The 19,298-nt window shown below is 41.8% G+C and overlaps 2 protein-coding genes and 1 pseudogene across 3 annotated transcripts; 2 read left to right on the top strand and 1 right to left on the bottom strand.

Moving 5' to 3' along the window:
- Positions 1-3,781: 3,781 nt before the first annotated feature.
- Positions 3,782-6,351, top strand: LOC137273491 (uncharacterized). Its single transcript, XM_067806208.1, has 4 exons — positions 3,782-3,833; positions 4,277-4,414; positions 4,710-4,775; positions 5,544-6,351. The coding sequence occupies exons 1-4, from the start codon at positions 3,782-3,784 to the stop codon at positions 6,014-6,016; spliced, it is 729 nt and encodes a 242-aa protein (XP_067662309.1). The 3' UTR covers positions 6,017-6,351.
- Positions 6,352-8,505: 2,154 nt separating this feature from the next.
- LOC137280662 (uncharacterized) lies at positions 8,506-12,710 on the top strand. Of its 2 annotated transcripts, none has more exons than XM_067811899.1 (4): positions 8,506-8,636; positions 9,520-9,657; positions 9,953-10,018; positions 10,781-12,710. In XM_067811899.1, the coding sequence occupies exons 1-4, from the start codon at positions 8,585-8,587 to the stop codon at positions 11,251-11,253; spliced, it is 729 nt and encodes a 242-aa protein (XP_067668000.1). In that variant the 5' UTR covers positions 8,506-8,584; the 3' UTR covers positions 11,254-12,710. The 2 variants fall into 2 exon arrangements, with proteins under 2 accessions (XP_067668000.1, XP_067667999.1); XM_067811898.1 differs by having other exon boundaries at positions 8,579-8,636; positions 9,950-10,018.
- Positions 12,711-15,652: 2,942 nt separating this feature from the next.
- LOC137273501 (uncharacterized) lies at positions 15,653-17,325 on the bottom strand (annotated as a pseudogene).
- Positions 17,326-19,298: the final 1,973 nt, after the last annotated feature.

A 19,298-nucleotide genomic window follows, 5' to 3' on the forward strand; every position in this document is an offset into this window, starting at 1 on the left:
ACTTTGTTTCATCATTTTATAAACTTTGCAGATCCAATATCCCCCGACCTTTTCAAATGATATACTAAATATACAAGTGTTGGCACTTAAATTCAATACAGCTCAGAAGTAAGCAATGTGGGCACTATCACAGCGAGAAATGGTTTTCACGCATTGTGCCCGTGCGAGGAATTAAACTCGGGTCTTCAGTGTGACGAGTGGACTCTTTAAGCACTAGGTTACCCCACAGGCCCAACTTCAGCTGTGTAAAAGTGTCCACCATGTCATTACAAGGCAAAAGGTCACATCCTTTTACTCACAAATATCAACGGAATCATGCTGTTTCACTGACGATTTACTCCATTTACTAGAGGGATTTAGAGCTAGTTGTGAACTTGCAAGGGTGACTGGTAAGAAAACCTGAGTACCATAAAAATATAGGATGACTCATGGGGACTGTGGGGTCGATGACTGCACACCCCATGGGAAATGGATGACACATCACACCATCACATCACACCATTAATTTGGACCAGCACTTGCTGGTAGAACAGCCTGGTAATCAACAAGCGTGTGTTGTGAAGATGGGATCATTTCAAAAGCCGTTATCTGGCCTATTGAATTCTACTCTGTTTGGTCCAAACTGATGGCGTGATGTGATGGTGTATTGTGTCATGCCGGTTCCCACGGGATTCGTTTTACACAGTGTTTGCATTTTCCATACTCAGTAACCTTTTCATGTGGAGAAAATCTGCTATCTCAAAGCGCGCGTCGTTGATACATGGTGCACTCTCAGCCTCCACACGTCCCTCAGCCAAGGTGTAATATGATATTTCCTCAAGTTGTACTCTAACATTAGTCTGTCTCACGGTAAATGTTCTATTGCCCATTCCAGTCTCTTATTGTTTTGCATTTTGCTTACGCTTCTTTTCTTTTTCTTTCATGCGTATGTTAATGTTTTGAAACACTCCAGGTGAGAGAAAAAGTGATTGGCCAGACCGCATGGTCTCATCAGGTGTTTCTTTGGGAGCCAGTTCTCACAAATTAATGTCCAAACTTATGGCTTGCAAAGTGTACGTAAAGCATTCCAATGACCATACTTATGAATCTTGATAATATTATGAATTATACAGTACAATGTACCCGCCCTAATATGCTCAATACCTGTTTATCATTGTTTGACCATCACCGTCACTTTCACCGATTTGCGAATGCCTTTCAGTTCACAACTATTATGTAAACAAATGTATCAGATTGGTATAAACAGTAGTAATGTGTTGGTAATTAAGAACATAATACTGAGTGCAACTGGGTAATTGCGTAATTTGTATGCACATCACATGTTCAACATCCGGGTTTGAAGCATCCATAAAAGAGTGATGTACGCATTGTCTGTTATTTCATATGGATTAAAGTGGCCAAAGGTAGTTTGTATATTATTCAGTTCACGAGTAATATGTATATAGAAACTATTTACAGAACTTGTATTGTTTTGCAGTTTTTTACCGCTACAACGAATAAAGTCAACATTCCACGGGTTAACTTACTGTTATAAAATCGCGAATGAGATTGACACAGTACAGTAAATGAACCATATTATTTTCCCTAGCCCCGCCTACAGTGCTCTAAATAGGTTATCCGAGTTAGTCAGTAGCCCATGCTTGTCATAATAGCCAACTAACGGAATCGGGTGGTCAGGCTCGCTGACTTGCGTTGAACGATGCTCATGCTGTTGATCACTGGCTTGTGGAGTCCAGACTCGAATATTTGCTGATCGTCGTCTTTACCTGGAGTACTTCCAAGTACAACATTAATCAACCATTTTATTCTGAACATAGCTTTCAGTCGTAATACTTTATTGGAACAGTTCTTACATTTGCCAATTTCGACATAATAGGGAACGAGACAACATTTACAGGAAGGAAACTCAGTGTTATAATTACCATAAACCAACATGTATTTAGTCCGTATGCAAGTCCAATCGGTATCCTGTTCTCTTCTCTATATTGGGATGATATGATATACTTCCATATTACTGTGTAGGTACAAGGTACTACCTTTACACTGTGTTTCATGGGATTAGTGATATTAGAGACTACCACTTTAAGCAATATTTCAGCAGTATCACTGCGGGGCATGCCAGAAATGAGCTTCACATATTGTACCCATGTGGGGAATCGAACCCTGGGTTTTGTGTGACAAGCCAACACTGTAACCACCAGGCTACCACACCGCCCCCAGGTTCATTAATGGGGTATGGTTCAGTCACTGTGAGTAGCAGACAATGCAGAGATGTGCATCAATGAGGGATCACCCAGGTCAGCATCGATATGGGATCGGATATATATATGAGCATGGATACTAGCATTTGAATATACAGATCAGCATCGGTATGGGATCAAATAGATCAACATAGATATGAGACCACATGGATCAGCATCTATATGGCATCACCTAGGTCAGCCTCCGTATGGCATCATATAGATCAGCATCGATACCAGTATTGGAATATACAGATCAGCACTGATAGGGATCACATAAACCAACATCAACAAAGGATCGGAGAGATCAGCACTGATATGGAATTAAACAGGTTGACATCGACACGGGATCACACAGATCGACGCTGATATGGAATCATATAATCAGCTTTCATATGGCATCACGTACATCAGCATCTACATAGACTCACACAGATCAACATCGACATGGAATCACATAGATAAGTATCGCTATGGGACCACAGAGATGACAAGCGATTTAGGATCACATAGCTCAACATCAATAAGGAATCACACATATCACCATCGATATGGAATCACATAGACAAGTATCGATATAGGATCACATAAATCACATTCGATTTGGGATCACATAGATCAACATCAATAAGGAATCACACAGGTCACCACCGATATAGAGTCACATAGATCAGCATTGATATGGCATCATATAGATCAACATGCATATGCGATCACACAGATCAACATCGATATGGGATCATACAGATCAACATTGATAAGGGATCACTTGATCAACATGGATATGAGATCACATAGATCAACATTCAGATGACATCACATAGATCAAAATCGATACAGGATCACATAGATCAAGATCCATATGGGATCACATAGATCAGTATCCATATAGGATCACATAGATCAACATCCATATGGGATCGCACAGATCAGCATGTATGCACAGTGTGTTTTAGTGGTTACTTCTGTACACTTGGTTACAGAGGAATGTTAGCAGGCAGCAAATTTGTTCCATGTACCAACCTGGTGAGGAGTTATTGGCGTCACTAAGTGGTATCTGGAATGGTACATGGCAGTAATTTACCCGAACAACACAAATACGTTCAACTTTGGAACACTTGAAACTTCGACTACCGAGCCACAATGACCAACCATCAACGACAATGGTGTGCGGACCTTGAAGGGAATATTTTACATGATATCTTGCAACCAGGCAGTGCAAATATGTAGACTCAGAACGTGTCAGCAATCTCTTGTATATCAACACGATCTACTCAGTTGTTGTTTTTGTGTTCACTTCAGTGATGTGTTGAGAGTACAAAGAGAAATTCACACACGTCAGACCATTGTTTGTGCTAATGTATGTATGTGTTCAGCACTCTATGGCTCAACAGCTGAGCAAATACCTACTGGTACTTAATGTGCATTTAACACTTGAATACTATTTGTAACGGAGACATCTTGAACACTCCACAACTGTCAAACCTGTGAAGAGTGTGTATATAACCACAACCACACGTGTTTGCATTCAGACAGCAACCATGAAGCTACCGCTGTATGTTTCTACGATCGTCCAGGTTGGGATAGCCACAGGTATGTATTCATGTGTTTGATACGATCTGTTGTTTTATCAGTTGTCTCTACATATAATCTGAACAATCATGTTGTTTTATCAGTTGTGTCTAGATACAATCTGAACAGTCATGTTGTTTCATCAGTTGTGTTTTGATACAAAATAAACAATCATAGTGTTTTATCAGTTGTGTCTAGATATGATCTGAACAATTATGTTTTTTATCAGCTATGTCTAGATACGATCTGAACAGTCACGCTGTTTTAGCAGCTGTGTCTAGATACGATATAAACAGTCATGTTCTTAAGTTAAAAGTGTCCTCCTGCGATATGAATAATCACGTTGTTATGTGAGTTGTGTTCACCTGTGACATGAACAATCATGTCAATGGTGTTGAGTCAATGGTGTTGAAATTAAAGAAGGAAGTTCCTACACTGGGTATTATTTGTTTCCTTGTTCACAGCTATGGTCTTGAATCAGAATAATGCGGACTGTCCCGCGGACCGGAGGTTCCTGCATGACCTGAAGTCACTGTTGAGGATACACCTGGGAGAGAAGATTATACCGCCTGAAACTGATTCTTCACAATGGACCAGATCGGGTAAACGATTACGTTAACCTTACAATGCCATACTGAATTCACCGGTGAAAACCGGATTACATTTGATGTTTGTCGTAAGAGACGACTAACGGGATCGGGAGGTCAGGCTCGCTGACGTGGAAGACACAGGTCAATGCTCATGCTGGTGAACCCTGGATTGTATGGTCCACACTCGGTTATTTACAAACCGCCGCCATGTATCTAGAATATTGTTGAATAGGGCGTAAACTAACTCACTCACTTGTACTCCATTACTATCTGATATTTTCTTTGATATTTGTTTCACTTGGAGCAGGAGGAGCGACATTCACACGCTGGGGAAAGACAACATGTCCGAAAGGAAATGATGTAGTGTACAAAGGTACGTAAAAGTGGCGAAATCCTGTTTACATATATGCACAAGTAAGTCTTGATTTGTTTACTAGAAACGTTGATTGCACCTTTCTGAATATGTATGTGATGGAGACAAAAAGGCCTCCACCATAGGGGACACACCCGGTCGTGCACGTAAGACGTGTCACCGACACATGTACAGGCAGGTCAACATAAAGCCAGCATAAGGAATTGCTCTGGGCAACATTTAGGGCTCTGATGCGTCAAACGTGCAAATATCTCCAACGTGTCTGTCATAAAACGCTTTGGAAGCTGTTTTGAGATCTTGAATGATGTAGCCTTGATCAATGAACATTTGAGTATGCTGTTGTGGCTCACGTCAAATTCAAGTGTGAATCGGTTGAAAATGCAGTTGTGCTCCCGTGTTTGAATCATTAGGTTGTGTACCAGATATGCTGATCTTATTCCGAACACCCGGTCTCATACTCTTCAGTAGCACTTTCCTTCAGTTCTTACCGTTTTGTACACCGTTCCGAGGTGGAATTTATTTAGTCTCTTTTGTTGATGTTGTGGAATTTTGTAGACCCATGACGACAATGAATGTGGGCAATCGAACCCGTGTCTTTCGGATGACGAGGGAACGCTGTCACCACTAGACTGCCCCAAATCTCCAAAGGTGATGCAGTTCAGTCAGTGTTCATCCTCATCATTATCATCGTCATCATCAATATTGTTAATTATGTACAGAATTCGAAGGGCATCCATATCTTATCAATTATGGTTGGACTAATTTCAGGTTATGCTGGTGGAAGTCATTATCAGGCAAAAGGGGGTCCGGGAACAACGCTGTGCCTCCCCGAAGCACCCATCTACGAAAAGTACACTAGTGAGGCATCAGGCACTTCTATCTATGGCACTGAGTATGAAACAGGTAGAGAGGCATCTCCTCTCCATCGGCTGTATGAAGACGATGTTCCGTGTGTGGTGTGCCAGAGTCATCACAAAACAAGTGCCATCATGTTACCTGCCAGGAACGAGTGTTTTCCGGGATGGCACCTGGAATACAAGGGCTATCTGTTTGGTGGCTCTACTGCACACACTGCTTCCAGTGATTATGTCTGTGTAGATAGTGAAGCAGCAGCCATGCCTGGGGGTAAGGCAAACACAAACGGCCATCTCTTGTATATGATCCACGCCAAATGTGGTGCCCTGCCATGCCCACCTTATGTCGACGGTTGGGAGTTGACATGTGCCCTTTGCACTAAATAGAAATATTGTAAACAGATGTGTGTTTTCTCAAATTCTGTACGAGTCTATGTATTGAGAGAATTATTTCAGTATTGACCATACATGCAGATTAGATTCAACGGTATACTCGCTTCATAATATTTCGAAGACAGTGCAGCCAATCACCTGTTTGTAAATCGTTATCACAGGGAAACATCATTTGTGAATGAATTTGGGAACATTTCTTGTGTAGTATGTATCCACCTGTCTGCATGTACAACAGAATCTGTGTGGGTCGAAATGCGTGTACTAAACTAATGCTAAAAAGGAACTATGGAGGGTGTTTGACCAAACTTGAAAATAAAAACATAAAAAAATAACATCTATTACATTTCAAACCATAGTTCAGGTTTACAGCAAATCTACACAATTTCATTTCATCATACATCGAAAATACCGTTAGACGGACACTGAAGGACGTGGTATGGTTTTCTCCACAATGTCATCATATGTTGAATCAGTAGTAAGTGTGCCCACTACTGACGTCAGTACACATGAAAACACGTCGACTCATTGAGGATGTAAGCCGACGAAGGGCGTTAGGGGTGATTCATGGCCATTCCCAAGGGAACCATTGTTCCATCTGTTTAGTCTTCTGATTTGTAGGTAGTCCCATAAGTGTTCTATCGGTTTCATGTCGCAGTAAAGACTGGACACAGCAAAGCTGTATGAGGCCTTGCGTTATCGTGTTGACACATAATGCCACGTGCTAACTGCTTGAAAACTAGCTTCACAATTGGTTGCCAAAACCTTATCACTGTATATTCGAGCATTCAGATTGCTATCAATAAGCAAAATTCTGGTTTCTAGATCGCCACAGATCCCATCCCTATCAAGCGACCGGCTCCAAACGGGTTGAACGCATTTCGGCGTTAAACCCAAATCCTATTTAGGTCGTTGAACTTCACACGTCGTCAATCGCGCATCTGCCAGCGTTGATCCCGAATGTCCCATGTCATTCTACGACGTCGGTTTTGAAGAGTCAGACGCAGTCTGCGGTAGGGTCGAAGTGCTCGAATACAATGTTCACTTAGTCTCCAATGCAATGTACATCGACTGATACGGTGGCCTTGTGTCGTCGTTGTCGTTGACGTCGACATTCTCAGATGAATTTTTCGAATGTGGCGATCATCACCGGACGTTGTCAGACGTGGTCGACCACTTCAAGGCCTGTCTGACGTACTGGCAGTTTGTCTTAATTGTTGCATCAGCGTGATAACAATTGCTCTGATGTAGCTGAAAGTTCTGTGAATGACCATAAGCTCATTGTTCAGCCATAGCGCGCTCTCTCTTTCTTACGATGTGAATCAAACATTTGTTTTATACAACTAGGTTGCTGGCGTGTCACGTGGGCTGATTTGTAATGTCAGTATGCAGATCAGCATCGATATGGGATCCCATAGATCTGTATCGATACTAGTGTTGGAACATACAGATAAGCATCGTTAAGGGATCACATAGATCAACATAGATATGGGATCACATCAATAAGCAATTGCACAGATCAGCATTGATTTGCAATTACACAGTTTGACATCGATATGGGATCACATAGATCAACATCCATATAGGAGCACGCAGATCAACATCGTCATGGAATCACATAGATAAGCATCGATATGGGACTACAGAGATCACAAGCGATTTAGGATCACATACATCAATATCAATAAGGAATCACACAGATCACCATCGATATGGGATCACACACATAAGCATCGATATTGGACCACATAGATCAGCATCCATATGATATCACGTAGATCAGCAACGATATTTGATCACGTAGATAAGCATCGATATGGGACCGCGTAGAACAGCTTCGTTATGGCATCATATAGATCAGCAACTGTATGGGATCACATAGATCAACATCCATATGGGATCATATAGATCAGCATCGATATGGAATCACATAGATCAGCATGTATGTACAGTGTGTTTGGTGGTTACTTCTGTACACTTGGTTACAGAGGAATGTTTAGCAGGCAGCATATTTGTTCCATGTACAAATCTGGCCAGGAGATATTGCGTCGCTAAGTCGTATCTGGAATGCAAGAGACACATGGCAGTAATTTACCAGAACAACACAAATACGTTCAACTGTGGAACACTTGAAACTTCGACTCTCAAGCCACAACGACTAATCATCAACGACAATGGTGTGCGGACCTTGAAGGGAATATTTTATATGATATCTTGCAACCAGGCAGTACAAATATGTAGACTCAGAACGTGTTAGCAATCTCTTGTATATCAACACGATCTACTCAGTTGTTGTTCTTGTGTTGCGTTCACTTCAGCGATGTATTGAGAGTACAAAGAGAAATTCACACACGTCAACCCTGTTGTTTAGGAATAGACTAATGTATGTATATATTCAACACTCTATGGTCCAGCAGCTGAGCAAATATCTACTGATAGTTAATATGCATTAAACACTTGAAAACTGTTTGAAACGGAGACATCTTGAACACTTCACAACAGTCATACCTGTGAAGAGTGTGTATATAACCACAATCACACGTGTTTGTATTCAGACTTGCAACCATGAAGCTAACGCTGTATGCTGCTACGATCGTCCAGGTTGGGATAGCCACAGGTATGTATTCATGTGATTTCGCTTAGATGATCGATTCTCTAGTTTTCCTAAAGAACACGACAGTCTGCAAAACAACAGGCCTTTGTTAAGGATCATATCATTCGTTAAAACTGACATAGCCTGTAAGGTCCTAAACAAATGAATCTGCGGCTATGTATATGACACGAAGGACTCCAAGAAACCATGTTGTTGTGAAGGTGGTGTCCATCTTCATTATGCAGAGTCATGTTGTTTTATCAGTTGTGTCTGGATACAGTTCCAGTGAACAGTCATGTTGTTTTATCAATTATGTCTAGATACAATCCCAGTGAACAGTCATGTTGTTTTATCAGTTGTGTCTTGATATGATCTGAAGTATCATGTTGTTTATTTCATCAGTTGTGTTTAGACCCGTGACGGTCACGGGGTAGAATGAGCCTTAAGCGACCCATGCTTGCTATAAACGGCGACGGTGCTTATCGTAAAAGGCGACTAACTAACGGGATCGGGTGGACAGACTCGCTGACTTGGTTGACACAATGATCGCAGATCGATGATCATGTTGTTGATCACTGGATTGTCTGATCCAGACTTGACTGTTTACAGGCAGCCACTATATAGCTTGAATACTGCTGAATGCTGCGTAAAACTAAACTCACTCACTCACCCAGGGTGCGTCTAGATACAGTCCCATTGAAAAGTCATGTTGTTTTATCAGTCGTGTCTAGATATGATTTGAACAATCATGTTGTCTTTTCAGTTGTGTCTAGATACGATATGAACTATCACGTTTTAAGTGAATTGTTTCCACCTGCGATATGAATAATCATGCTGATGAGTCAATGGTGTCGAAAATAAAGAAGGAAGTTCCTACACTGGGTATTATTTGTTTCCTTGGTCACAGCTATGGTCTTGAATCAGAATAATGCGGATTGTCCCGCGGACCGGAGGTTCCTGCATGACCTGAAGTCACTGTTGAGGATACATCTGGGAGAGAAGATTATACCGCCTGAAACTGATTCTTCACAATGGACCAGAACGGGTAAACGATTAAGTTAACCTTACAATGCCATACTGAATTCACCGGTGAAAACCGGATTACATTTGATGTTTGTCCTAAGAGACGACTAACGGGATCGGGAGGTCAGCCTCGCTGACTTGGAAGACACAGGTCGATGCTCATGCTGGTGACCCCTGGATTGTGTTGTCGACACTCGATTATTTACAAACCGTCGCCATGTATCTGGAATATTGTTGAATACGGCGTAAACTAACTCACTCACTTGTACTGCATTACTATCTGATATTTTCTTTGATATTTGTTTCACTTGGAGCAGGAGGAGCGACATTCACACGCTGGGGAAAGACAACATGTCCGAAAGGAAATGATGTCGTGTACAAAGGTAAGTAAAAGTGGCGAAATCCTGTTTACATATATGCATAAGTAAGTCTTGATTCGTTTAGTAGAAAAGTTGATTGCACCATTCTGAATATGAATGCAACTGAATGAGGTAGCCTTGATCAATGAACTTTTGAGAGAGGGGTTGTGGCTCACGTCAAATTCAAGTGTGAATCAGTTGAAAACGCAGCTGTGCTCCCGTGTTTGAATCATTACGTTGCATACCAGATATAGCTGACCTTATTCCAAAAACCGGGCGTCATAATCTTCAATGACACATTCCTTCCGTTGTTACCGCTTTGTACACCGTTCCGATTGGAAATCTATTTAGTCTCTTTTGTTGATGGTCTGGAATTTTGTAAACGCATGACCTCATTTTCTTCTCCCTTTTCTCACGTAGACCTCAGATCTAACGTATAATAGGGCCGGCAGTTTAGGCATTCGCTTGTCATACCGAAGAACCGGATTCGATGAAGACTTGAGTACAATGTGTCAGGCCTATTTGTCAGCAGTAATCTCGCATTATCACAGCTGGGGACACCAGAGTTGGGCTTCAATGAATGTGGGCAATCGAACCCGTGTCTTCGGCGTGACGATGGAAAGCTGTCACCACTAGACTGCCTCAAAGCTCCAAAGATGATACTAACTACATCACGTGCAGTTCAGTCAGTATTCATCCTCATCATTATCACCGTCATCATCAATATTGTTAATTATGTACAGAAGGGCACCCATATCTTATTAATTATGGTTGGACTCATTTCAGGTTATGCCGGTGGAAGCCATTATCAGGCAAAAGGGGGTCCGGGAACAACGCTGTGCCTCCCGGAAGCACCCATCTACGAAAAGTACACTAGTGAGGCATCAGACAGTTATATCTATGGCACTGAGTATCAAACAAATAGACAGGCATCTCCTCTTCACCGGCTGTTTCAAGACGATGTCCCGTGTGTGGTGTGCCTGAGTCATCACAAAACAAGTGCCATCATGGTACCTGCAAGGAACGAGTGTTTTCCTGGATGGCATCTGGAATACAAGGGCTATCTGTTTGGTGGCTCTACTGCACACACTGGTTCCAGTGATTATGTCTGTGTAGATAGTGAAGCAGAGGCAATCCCTGGGGGTAAGGCAAACATAGACGGCCATCTCTTGTATATGATCGACGCCAAATGTGGTGCCCTGCCCTGCCCCCCTTATGTCGACGGCTGGGAGTTGACATGTGCCCTTTGCACTAAATAGAAATATTGTTCATGAGTTTTCAAGAATTTACATGCTTAAAATAGTTCCAAGAAACTGTCGCGGTTTTTCCTGTTTGAAAATCGTTATCAAAGGGAAACATCATTTGTGAATATATCTAGGTAAAATTTGCTATGTCGTAAGTATCGACTATAAGTCTGTGTATTGAGAGAATTATTTCAGTATTGACCATGACTGTCCTACATGTAGATTAGATTCAACTTGTATTGCTGAAAATAATACGTCCTGGGTCCAACAAGTGGACACTGATATCCATATACATATAAGAAGGTAAGGGATGCGCTCAAAGTTGTCAAACACCCCACTCTCGATTATGTTGAATCAATAGTAAGTGTGCCCACCACTGGAGTCAGTACACGGCAAAACACGTCGACTCATTGAGGATGTAAGCCTACGAAAGACGTTAGGTGTGATTCGTGGCCAGTTCCATAAGAACCATTGTTCCAGCTGTTTAGCCTTCTGATTAGTAGGTAGTCCCATTAGTGTTCTATCGGATTCATGTCGGGGAACAGACTGGCCACTGCAAAACAATGATGTGGGCGTTATCATGAAAGTCGTTTGTCAGTCTAGCAGCCGTATGAGGCCTTGCGTCATCATGTTGGCAGATAATGCGATGTTGTAATTGCTGGAGAAATAACCTCACAACTGGTTGCCAAAACCTTATCAATGTATCTTTGAGCATTCAGATTGTCATCAATAAGCAAACTTCTCGCTTTGAGATCGCCACAGATCCCATTCCTATCACGTTACTGGCTTCAAACAGTTTGAACGCATTTCGGCGCTGAACCCACTCGTCTGTTAACACAAGCCCGACCGTCATTACTCAAAACCTAATGGTGACGGTGAACATAACACGTCGTCAATCACGCATCTGCCAGCGTCCATCCCGACTGGCCCATGTCAGTCTACGACATCGGTTTTGAAGAGTCAGACGTAGTCCGTGGTGGGGTCGTCGTGTTTGAATGCCATGTTCTTCTAGTACACTGTATATCGACTGATACGGTGGCCTAGTGCCGTCGCTGCCGTTGACGTCAACGTTACAAAAAGAATATTCTCAGATGAATTTTGTGGCGATCATCACCGGACGTTGTCAGACGTGGTCGACCACTTCAAGGCCTGTCTGACGTACTGGCAGTTTGTCTTAGTCGTTCCTTCAGCATGATGACAATTTCTCTGATGCAACTGAAAGTTCTGGCAATGACCATAAGCTCATTGTTGTTCAGCCATAGCGCGCTCTCTCTTACGATTTAAATCAGCTCTCTCTTTCTTGCTGGGATTATTAGTAACAGCATCCTGAACATAATTTAGAAGCAGACCACTACATGTCCGAATATTGCAGATTGTGTGAGCACTTTAAGACTTACTTTTTTTCACAAAGGTTCATGTACGACATTAAGAAAATGCAATTTTCATATGAATTAAAATCTTTTCCGATCGAAGATGTTTCAGATTATTGGTGTTTTTTGGACAGACCAAATCGCTTTCTCACACTTTTGACCTTGAATTTAAGGCTCAAACTATACTGAAAAAGGGTTTGAATCTCCTTTTCAGTCTGACAGTATGGTTTGTCACGCCCAGATTCGTGGTCTTCATGACACTCGAGAATATCATTCCAGTTCTCTTGGCTCATAGAAATACATACATACAGGCGACTAACGGGTGGTCAGCTCTCTGACCTGGTTGAGACATGCCATCGTGTCCTAATTGTGTACATTGACGCTCATGTTGTTGATCACTGGATTGTCTGATCGTTTTTGGGAGGTTCGGAATGATTTTTTTACGCCACTTTTTAGCAATATTTCAGCAGTATCACTACGCATCATGCCAGAAATGGGCATCACTTATTGTACCCATGTGGGGAATCGAACACTGGGTTTTGCGTGACAAGCCAACGCTTCAACCACAAGGCTACCACACCCCCCTCGGGTACATTAATAGGGTATGGTGCAGTCACTGTGAGTAGCAGACAAGCAGAGATGTGCATCAGTGAGGGAGCACCCAGGTCAGCATCGATATGGGATCGGATATATATGAGCATCGATACTAGTATTTGAATATACAGATCAGCATCGGTATGGGATCAGATAGATCAACATAGATATGGGATCACACAAATCAGCATCTATATGGCATCACCTAGGTCAACATCCGTATGGCATCACATAGATCAGCATCGATACTAGTACTGGAATATACAGATCAGGATCGATAGGGATCACATAGATCAACATCAACAAAGGATCGCAGAGATCAGCACTGATCTGGAATTACACAGGTTGACATCGACATGAGATCACACAGATCAGCACTGATATGGAATCATAAAGTTAGATTTCATATGGCATCACGTACATCAGCATCTACATACAATCACACAGATCAACATCGACATGGAATCACATAGATAAGCATCGATATAGGATCACATAAATCACATTCGATTTGGGATCAACATCAATAAGGAATCACACAGATCACCACCGATGGAGAATCACATAGATCAGCATATGGCATCATATAGCTCAGGATCGATATGGGATCACATAGATCAACATGCATATAAGATCACACATATCAACATCGACATGGGATCACACAGATAAATATTGATACGGGATCACTTGAGCAACATCAATAGGAGATCACAGATCAGAATCGATATAGGATCACATAGATCAAGATCCATATGGGATCACATGGATCAGTATCCATATGGGATCACACATACTTATGAATCTTGATAATATTATGAATTATGGAGTACATGCTCAATACCTGTTTATCATTGTTTGACCATCACCGTCACTTTCACCGATTTGCGAATGCCTTTCAGTTCACAACAATTATGTAAACAAATGTATCAGACTGGTATAAACAGTAGTAATGTGTTGGTAATTAAGAACATAATACTGAGTGCAACTGGGTAATTGCGTAATTTGTATGCACATCACATGTTCAACATCCGGGTTTGAAGCATCCATAAAAGAGTGATGTACGCATTGTCTGTTATTTCATATGGATTAAAGTGGCCAAAGGTAGTTTGTATATTATTCAGTTCACGAGTAATATGTATATAGAAATTATTTATAGAACTTGGATTGTTTTTTACCGCTACAAGGAATAAAGTCAACATTCCATGGGTTAACTTACTGTTATAAAATCTCGAATGAGATTGAAACAGTACAGTAAACGAACCATATTATTTTCCCTAGCCCCGCCTACAGTGCTCTAAATAGGTTATCCGAGTTAGTCAGTAGCCCACGCTTGTCATAATAACCAAATAACGGCATCGGGTGGTCAGGCTCGCTGACTTGCGTTGAACGATGCTCATGCTGTTGATCACTGGCTTGTGGAGTCCAGACGCGAATATTTGCTGATCGTCGTCTTTACCTGGAGTACTTCCGAGTACAGCATTAAACAACAATAACTCAATCAGTTAATCAACCATTTTATTCTGAACATACCTTTCAGTCGTAATACTTTATTGGAACGGTTCTTACATTTGCCGATTTCGACATAATAGGGAACGAGACAACATTTACAGGAAGGAAACTCAGTGTTATAATTACCATAAACCAACATGTATTTAGTCCGTGTGCAAGTCCAATCGGTATCCTGTTCTCTTCTCTACATTGGGATGCTATAGTATACTTCCCTATTACTGTGTAGGTACAAGGTACTACCTTTACACTGTGTTTCATGGGATTAGTGACATTAGAGACTACCCCACCGTCGCTCTTTCGCTGGACCCTACTGGGGACGATTGTTTACCCTGTGAGCTACTGGTCAGGGTGGTCCAGACTGTGTGTTTTTGTGCTGACATGGTCAGGTCCTGCTTTGAGGAACAACACATCTTTGTTAACGTAAAACTGAACTTGACGTTGCTGATGACATCGATGAGGAAGTCATTAGTGGAGTTAATGGACCAACCGAGAGACGTCAAAGAATGCATCATGTTTCTGAAATTTTTCTCCGGACCCGTTCGCCCAAATCGTTGTGGAATGTGTGTTTCGAGAACATGTACAGAGATAAACGGAATATACACGACTAAGAAAAACGCTGAAATCGTCATCAAGGTCAATGTCACCTTCCAGTGTTCCTGTTCAGCTGGACCCGTGAAGGTCCCGGGGTAGAATAGGCCCTTAGCAACCCATGCTTGCCATAGAAGGCGACTATGCTAGTCGTAAGAGGAGACTAACGGGATCGATTGGTCAGGCTCGCTGACTTGGTTGACTCATGTCATCAGTTCCCAATTGCGCAGATCGATGCTCATGTTGGTAGTCACTGGATTGTCTGATCCAGGCTCGATTATTTACAAACCACCACCATGTGGCAGGAATATTACTGAGTGTGGCGGAAAACTAAACTCACTCCTCACCCCTCACCCCTGTTCAGCTGTGCCAAAGAGGAACTTCCGTCGACGTCTGATTACAGCCAACTAAATCCAGATACCAAAGTTCAATGCCAGAGGAGACACGGTGGAATATATCTGAGAAATATTTTAAATACTGTGTTATTGTAAGTTGTTAGAAATGACAACCTGTTTAATGGACAAACCAAACAAAGCGCGTTTGAAATATTTTAGGAATGTGCAACATACATATGATAAGAAACAGAGCAATGCTCAATGAGTGAGGAAGAAAGTCATTGCCTTGCTCGGAAAGGATATGACAATCAGTCTCTCAAGAGCCAAAACACAGATGATGATTGCGGACACTTTGGGAAAGTTCCATGTAGTGCTTAGTTGAAACAGTCAAAACAGATGACAAGTAATTAGAATACATGACGTCATACTGCGCTCATATGTCAGCTGGCAGTCGCAGAATTCCACAGAGGAGGACCCCACAGTCACATAACGGTAGGATATGCGACGTAACGATTTGTGTAGAAGTACACAACATCCAATCACATTCATCACTAAACCGGAAATACAAACGATGGGCCTTAGGAAAAGATTAACATAAAATGTTGTTCTTTCTTCTGTGTTGGTGGTGACGATTCCTAGTGTTTTATGAGGCCTTTGCTTTGCTGGAGGTGATGAGGATACATTTCTATGAGTTGCCAACGAAGATACTGTGATGTTACTGCTCTCGCTGGGGGCAACATGGAACAGGAGGATGAACCCTTTTAAACTCAGTGGGATCACTTCCAAGTTTGGTGGTTTTCTCTGCAACAGACAAAGGTTACATAACAGACGAACGTAATGTGAATGTATGTATAGGAGAAAACATGCCTCTGAGGTTTCGGTAGACAAGGGTTTGGAGGGAAATGTTCCGACCTGGATGATTTTACATTTTCTACCAAAACCGAGGAGAAGTGTTTTCTTTAACATATATACCGTCAATGATGGGTAATTACATTGTAGATGAGCATTTAATGAAGCTACATAACAATCACTGAAGAGCACGTAAAATCAATTTAACGACAGTAACTAAAATAGTTTAACCCCACCACCTTCGTCGATCCGGTGGCCTTGCGGAAGAGCGTTTGCGATTAAACACAAATGTTTTGCGATTTGCGGTTCAACACCCGCTTGTGAAAACATTTGAATTGTGAGTTTAATCTTGAAAGATTTGAATGTTGATGTTCATATAAAGTTAGGAAAAGTAAAACCTGGGAAGCGGTCTTACTAACGAAAAGTAAATCCTTGGAAGAGGTCTTTCTAGCGAAAAGTAAAATCTGTCCCTCCAAAACAAAAACCTCAAATGCGGTTATTCTGGGAAAGCAAGAGATGACCTAATATGTGTATTGGAGAAACGACGCCACCGAGGTTTTGGTAGCCAATGTAAAAGTGGAGTGGGAGGGATTATAACGAGCTTATTGCTATAACGCGTCTGTGGAGCTACAGCATAAAGCACAATTCTTAGTGATTACTTCTTTGTGAGGCATTTAGAAGTTTGGAATGATAACAACATATGGGTGCATGAAATCTTTTAGCTGTTTTGCCCATAATGCCTGTCGTTGAAATGGTCGTTACTTAATGGCCCCAAAGAGTTCGTAATAAAGGTGGATTGTACGATGACCAAGTACCAAGTAACCTTGACCCTCAGACATAATCCGCTATGCCACACGTTCTAACAACACAACCATTAGACGGACCGGATCTCTATTCATAAACAATCTAGATTTCTCTATACTTTATGGAGAGGTGCAGACAGCATGACCTTAAGTGAGACGTCATATACTGTCTCTGTTTGATGATGTCGTAAAATGATTCACAATGCATCTACTTCACCGGTTACACCTGTTATGTGTTTTTAAGCATATTTAGCGTAGTTCTGTAACGCAGAATGAGACTGATATAATATCAGTTCCAAACCAGACCACCAAACATTTCTAGCGACAGAGTCTCGTTTTGAGATCGCCATAATTTCCAGGTGTCCGTTTGTCAGAGCACGCTTTACGACGTGTTTGAAAGGATTATGAGCATGGTGTTGCAATATACAAGTGCGTAGATGCATCGGATCATACTGATTAATATTTGTGTATCCAGTTAAATGAATTAGTCTAGACATTCGGGACCGGTTGTTGCACTATATGGCACAATAAGACGGAGTCCAATCAACAGAAAACGGGAATGTTGTGTAACCAGTGTTTTTACTTGATGGTTTGGTTTCTTTAATTACGATGAGGAGTTCGTACCCCTAGCCTTACTGTGAATTTTCAGAAGATGCAGTCGGATGTTAAGAGACAGGAACTTTTCCTCCCACATACACATTTTATCGTTGTATGAAGACAGAATAAGCTAACAAATGCTTGGAATAATTCCCCCAATAAATAAACGAGTGAGTGAGTGAGTGAGTGAGCGAGAGAACGAACGAACGAGTAAATGTCGATGCTTGTGTATACCAGTTGAAAATTAAGCAGCTTATATGCTTCTGAAAAAGGGTGACTAACCTGATGGGGTCAGACTCGTTGACTTGAAAACTCATGTCATCATGTCCCCATTGTTTGGATGCATGCTCATGCCGTTGTTCACTTGACTGTCTGGTCTAGACTCGATTATTTACAGACCACCATCATATCGCTTGTATATTGCTGAATTCACCATCAACAACCAACGAATTAACCAATCATTGTTTCCAGAAACTAATTATAGAGTGGAAAAGCTCGGAGCGTGAATTTTCTGCAGCATACCGATGTCCATTTGCATGACATTAGATTCCGTGGGCTTTGAATTAGGTGTGGATTGGCATGTAGCCTGTGTTTTAGGGTTTCCTTGCAAGTTAGCGCCACATTCATGCTAACTGTTTGGTGACTGACTTTTGTACAAAATGACTACGAGGATGCGTAGTGGGGCTCAAGGAAACACGATGTGTTATCCTGGGTTTCCGGGTCGGTGGTGTAACCATAGCGTTAAAGTTTCCCATCCCCATGCTAAAGACCCGAGTTCAATTCCCCACGGACAACGTGTGAGGTCCGTTTCTGGTATCCCACGCCAAACTATTGTTGGAATATTGCTTAAGATGGCGTAAAACCCAGCTCACTCACTCTCTCGGGTTTTCGCTTATTGCTTTGAATCTTGTCGATATCCGAGTGCACAGCAGTGTTTTCACCAGCTCGAAATGTGTTCTTGGTCTTGCAGGAGAACAATGACAGTATCAAGCAAACACATCCTGCAATACACTGAATCGGTGGAATTAATTTGCTGAAGGCAACAGTGGTGTTCCTTTGTAATCTCGGCTTCTGGGTTTATAAGGTATTGTGAAAGCATCAAGAAAATACGGTCTTGCCTTTGGGGCACAACCGATTGATGAAGTATCAGTCTGCACGGAATTCTCTAGAGAACTCTACAGTAGATCATTTGTTCCAGCATTCAAGGTATGTGGATGGACGGATGCGACAAGCGGAAAGATCATCTGTTCAGCTGTAACCTGTTGCCAGACTGTAAGATGTAGTCTTTTACATCAATAGTGCATGTATGTATGATCCGGTCATCGCTAAGGTTGAAACCTTCACTCGCACTAAGATACCAAATCTAACACGCTCAGGCCCTAGCTGAACCCACAAACACCTAATGCCCAACT

The sequence above is a fragment of the Haliotis asinina genome, chromosome 1 (genome assembly GCF_037392515.1).
Source record: "Haliotis asinina isolate JCU_RB_2024 chromosome 1, JCU_Hal_asi_v2, whole genome shotgun sequence".
Lineage (NCBI taxonomy): Eukaryota > Metazoa > Mollusca > Gastropoda > Lepetellida > Haliotidae > Haliotis > Haliotis asinina.

Excerpts from the sequence above, each read along its gene's own strand:
- LOC137273491 (XM_067806208.1), top strand. The coding sequence starts at position 3,782 with ATGAAGCTACCGCTGTATGTTTCTACGATCGTCCAGGTTGGGATAGCC. Across the intron at positions 3,834-4,276 it reads CCAGGTTGGGATAGCCACAG|CTATGGTCTTGAATCAGAAT; the intron begins GTATGTATTCAT and ends CCTTGTTCACAG. Across the intron at positions 4,776-5,543 it reads AAATGATGTAGTGTACAAAG|GTTATGCTGGTGGAAGTCAT; the intron begins GTACGTAAAAGT and ends GACTAATTTCAG.
- LOC137280662 (XM_067811898.1), top strand. The coding sequence starts at position 8,585 with ATGAAGCTAACGCTGTATGCTGCTACGATCGTCCAGGTTGGGATAGCC. Across the intron at positions 8,637-9,519 it reads CCAGGTTGGGATAGCCACAG|CTATGGTCTTGAATCAGAAT; the intron begins GTATGTATTCAT and ends CCTTGGTCACAG. Across the intron at positions 9,658-9,949 it reads TTCACAATGGACCAGAACGG|CAGGAGGAGCGACATTCACA; the intron begins GTAAACGATTAA and ends TTTCACTTGGAG.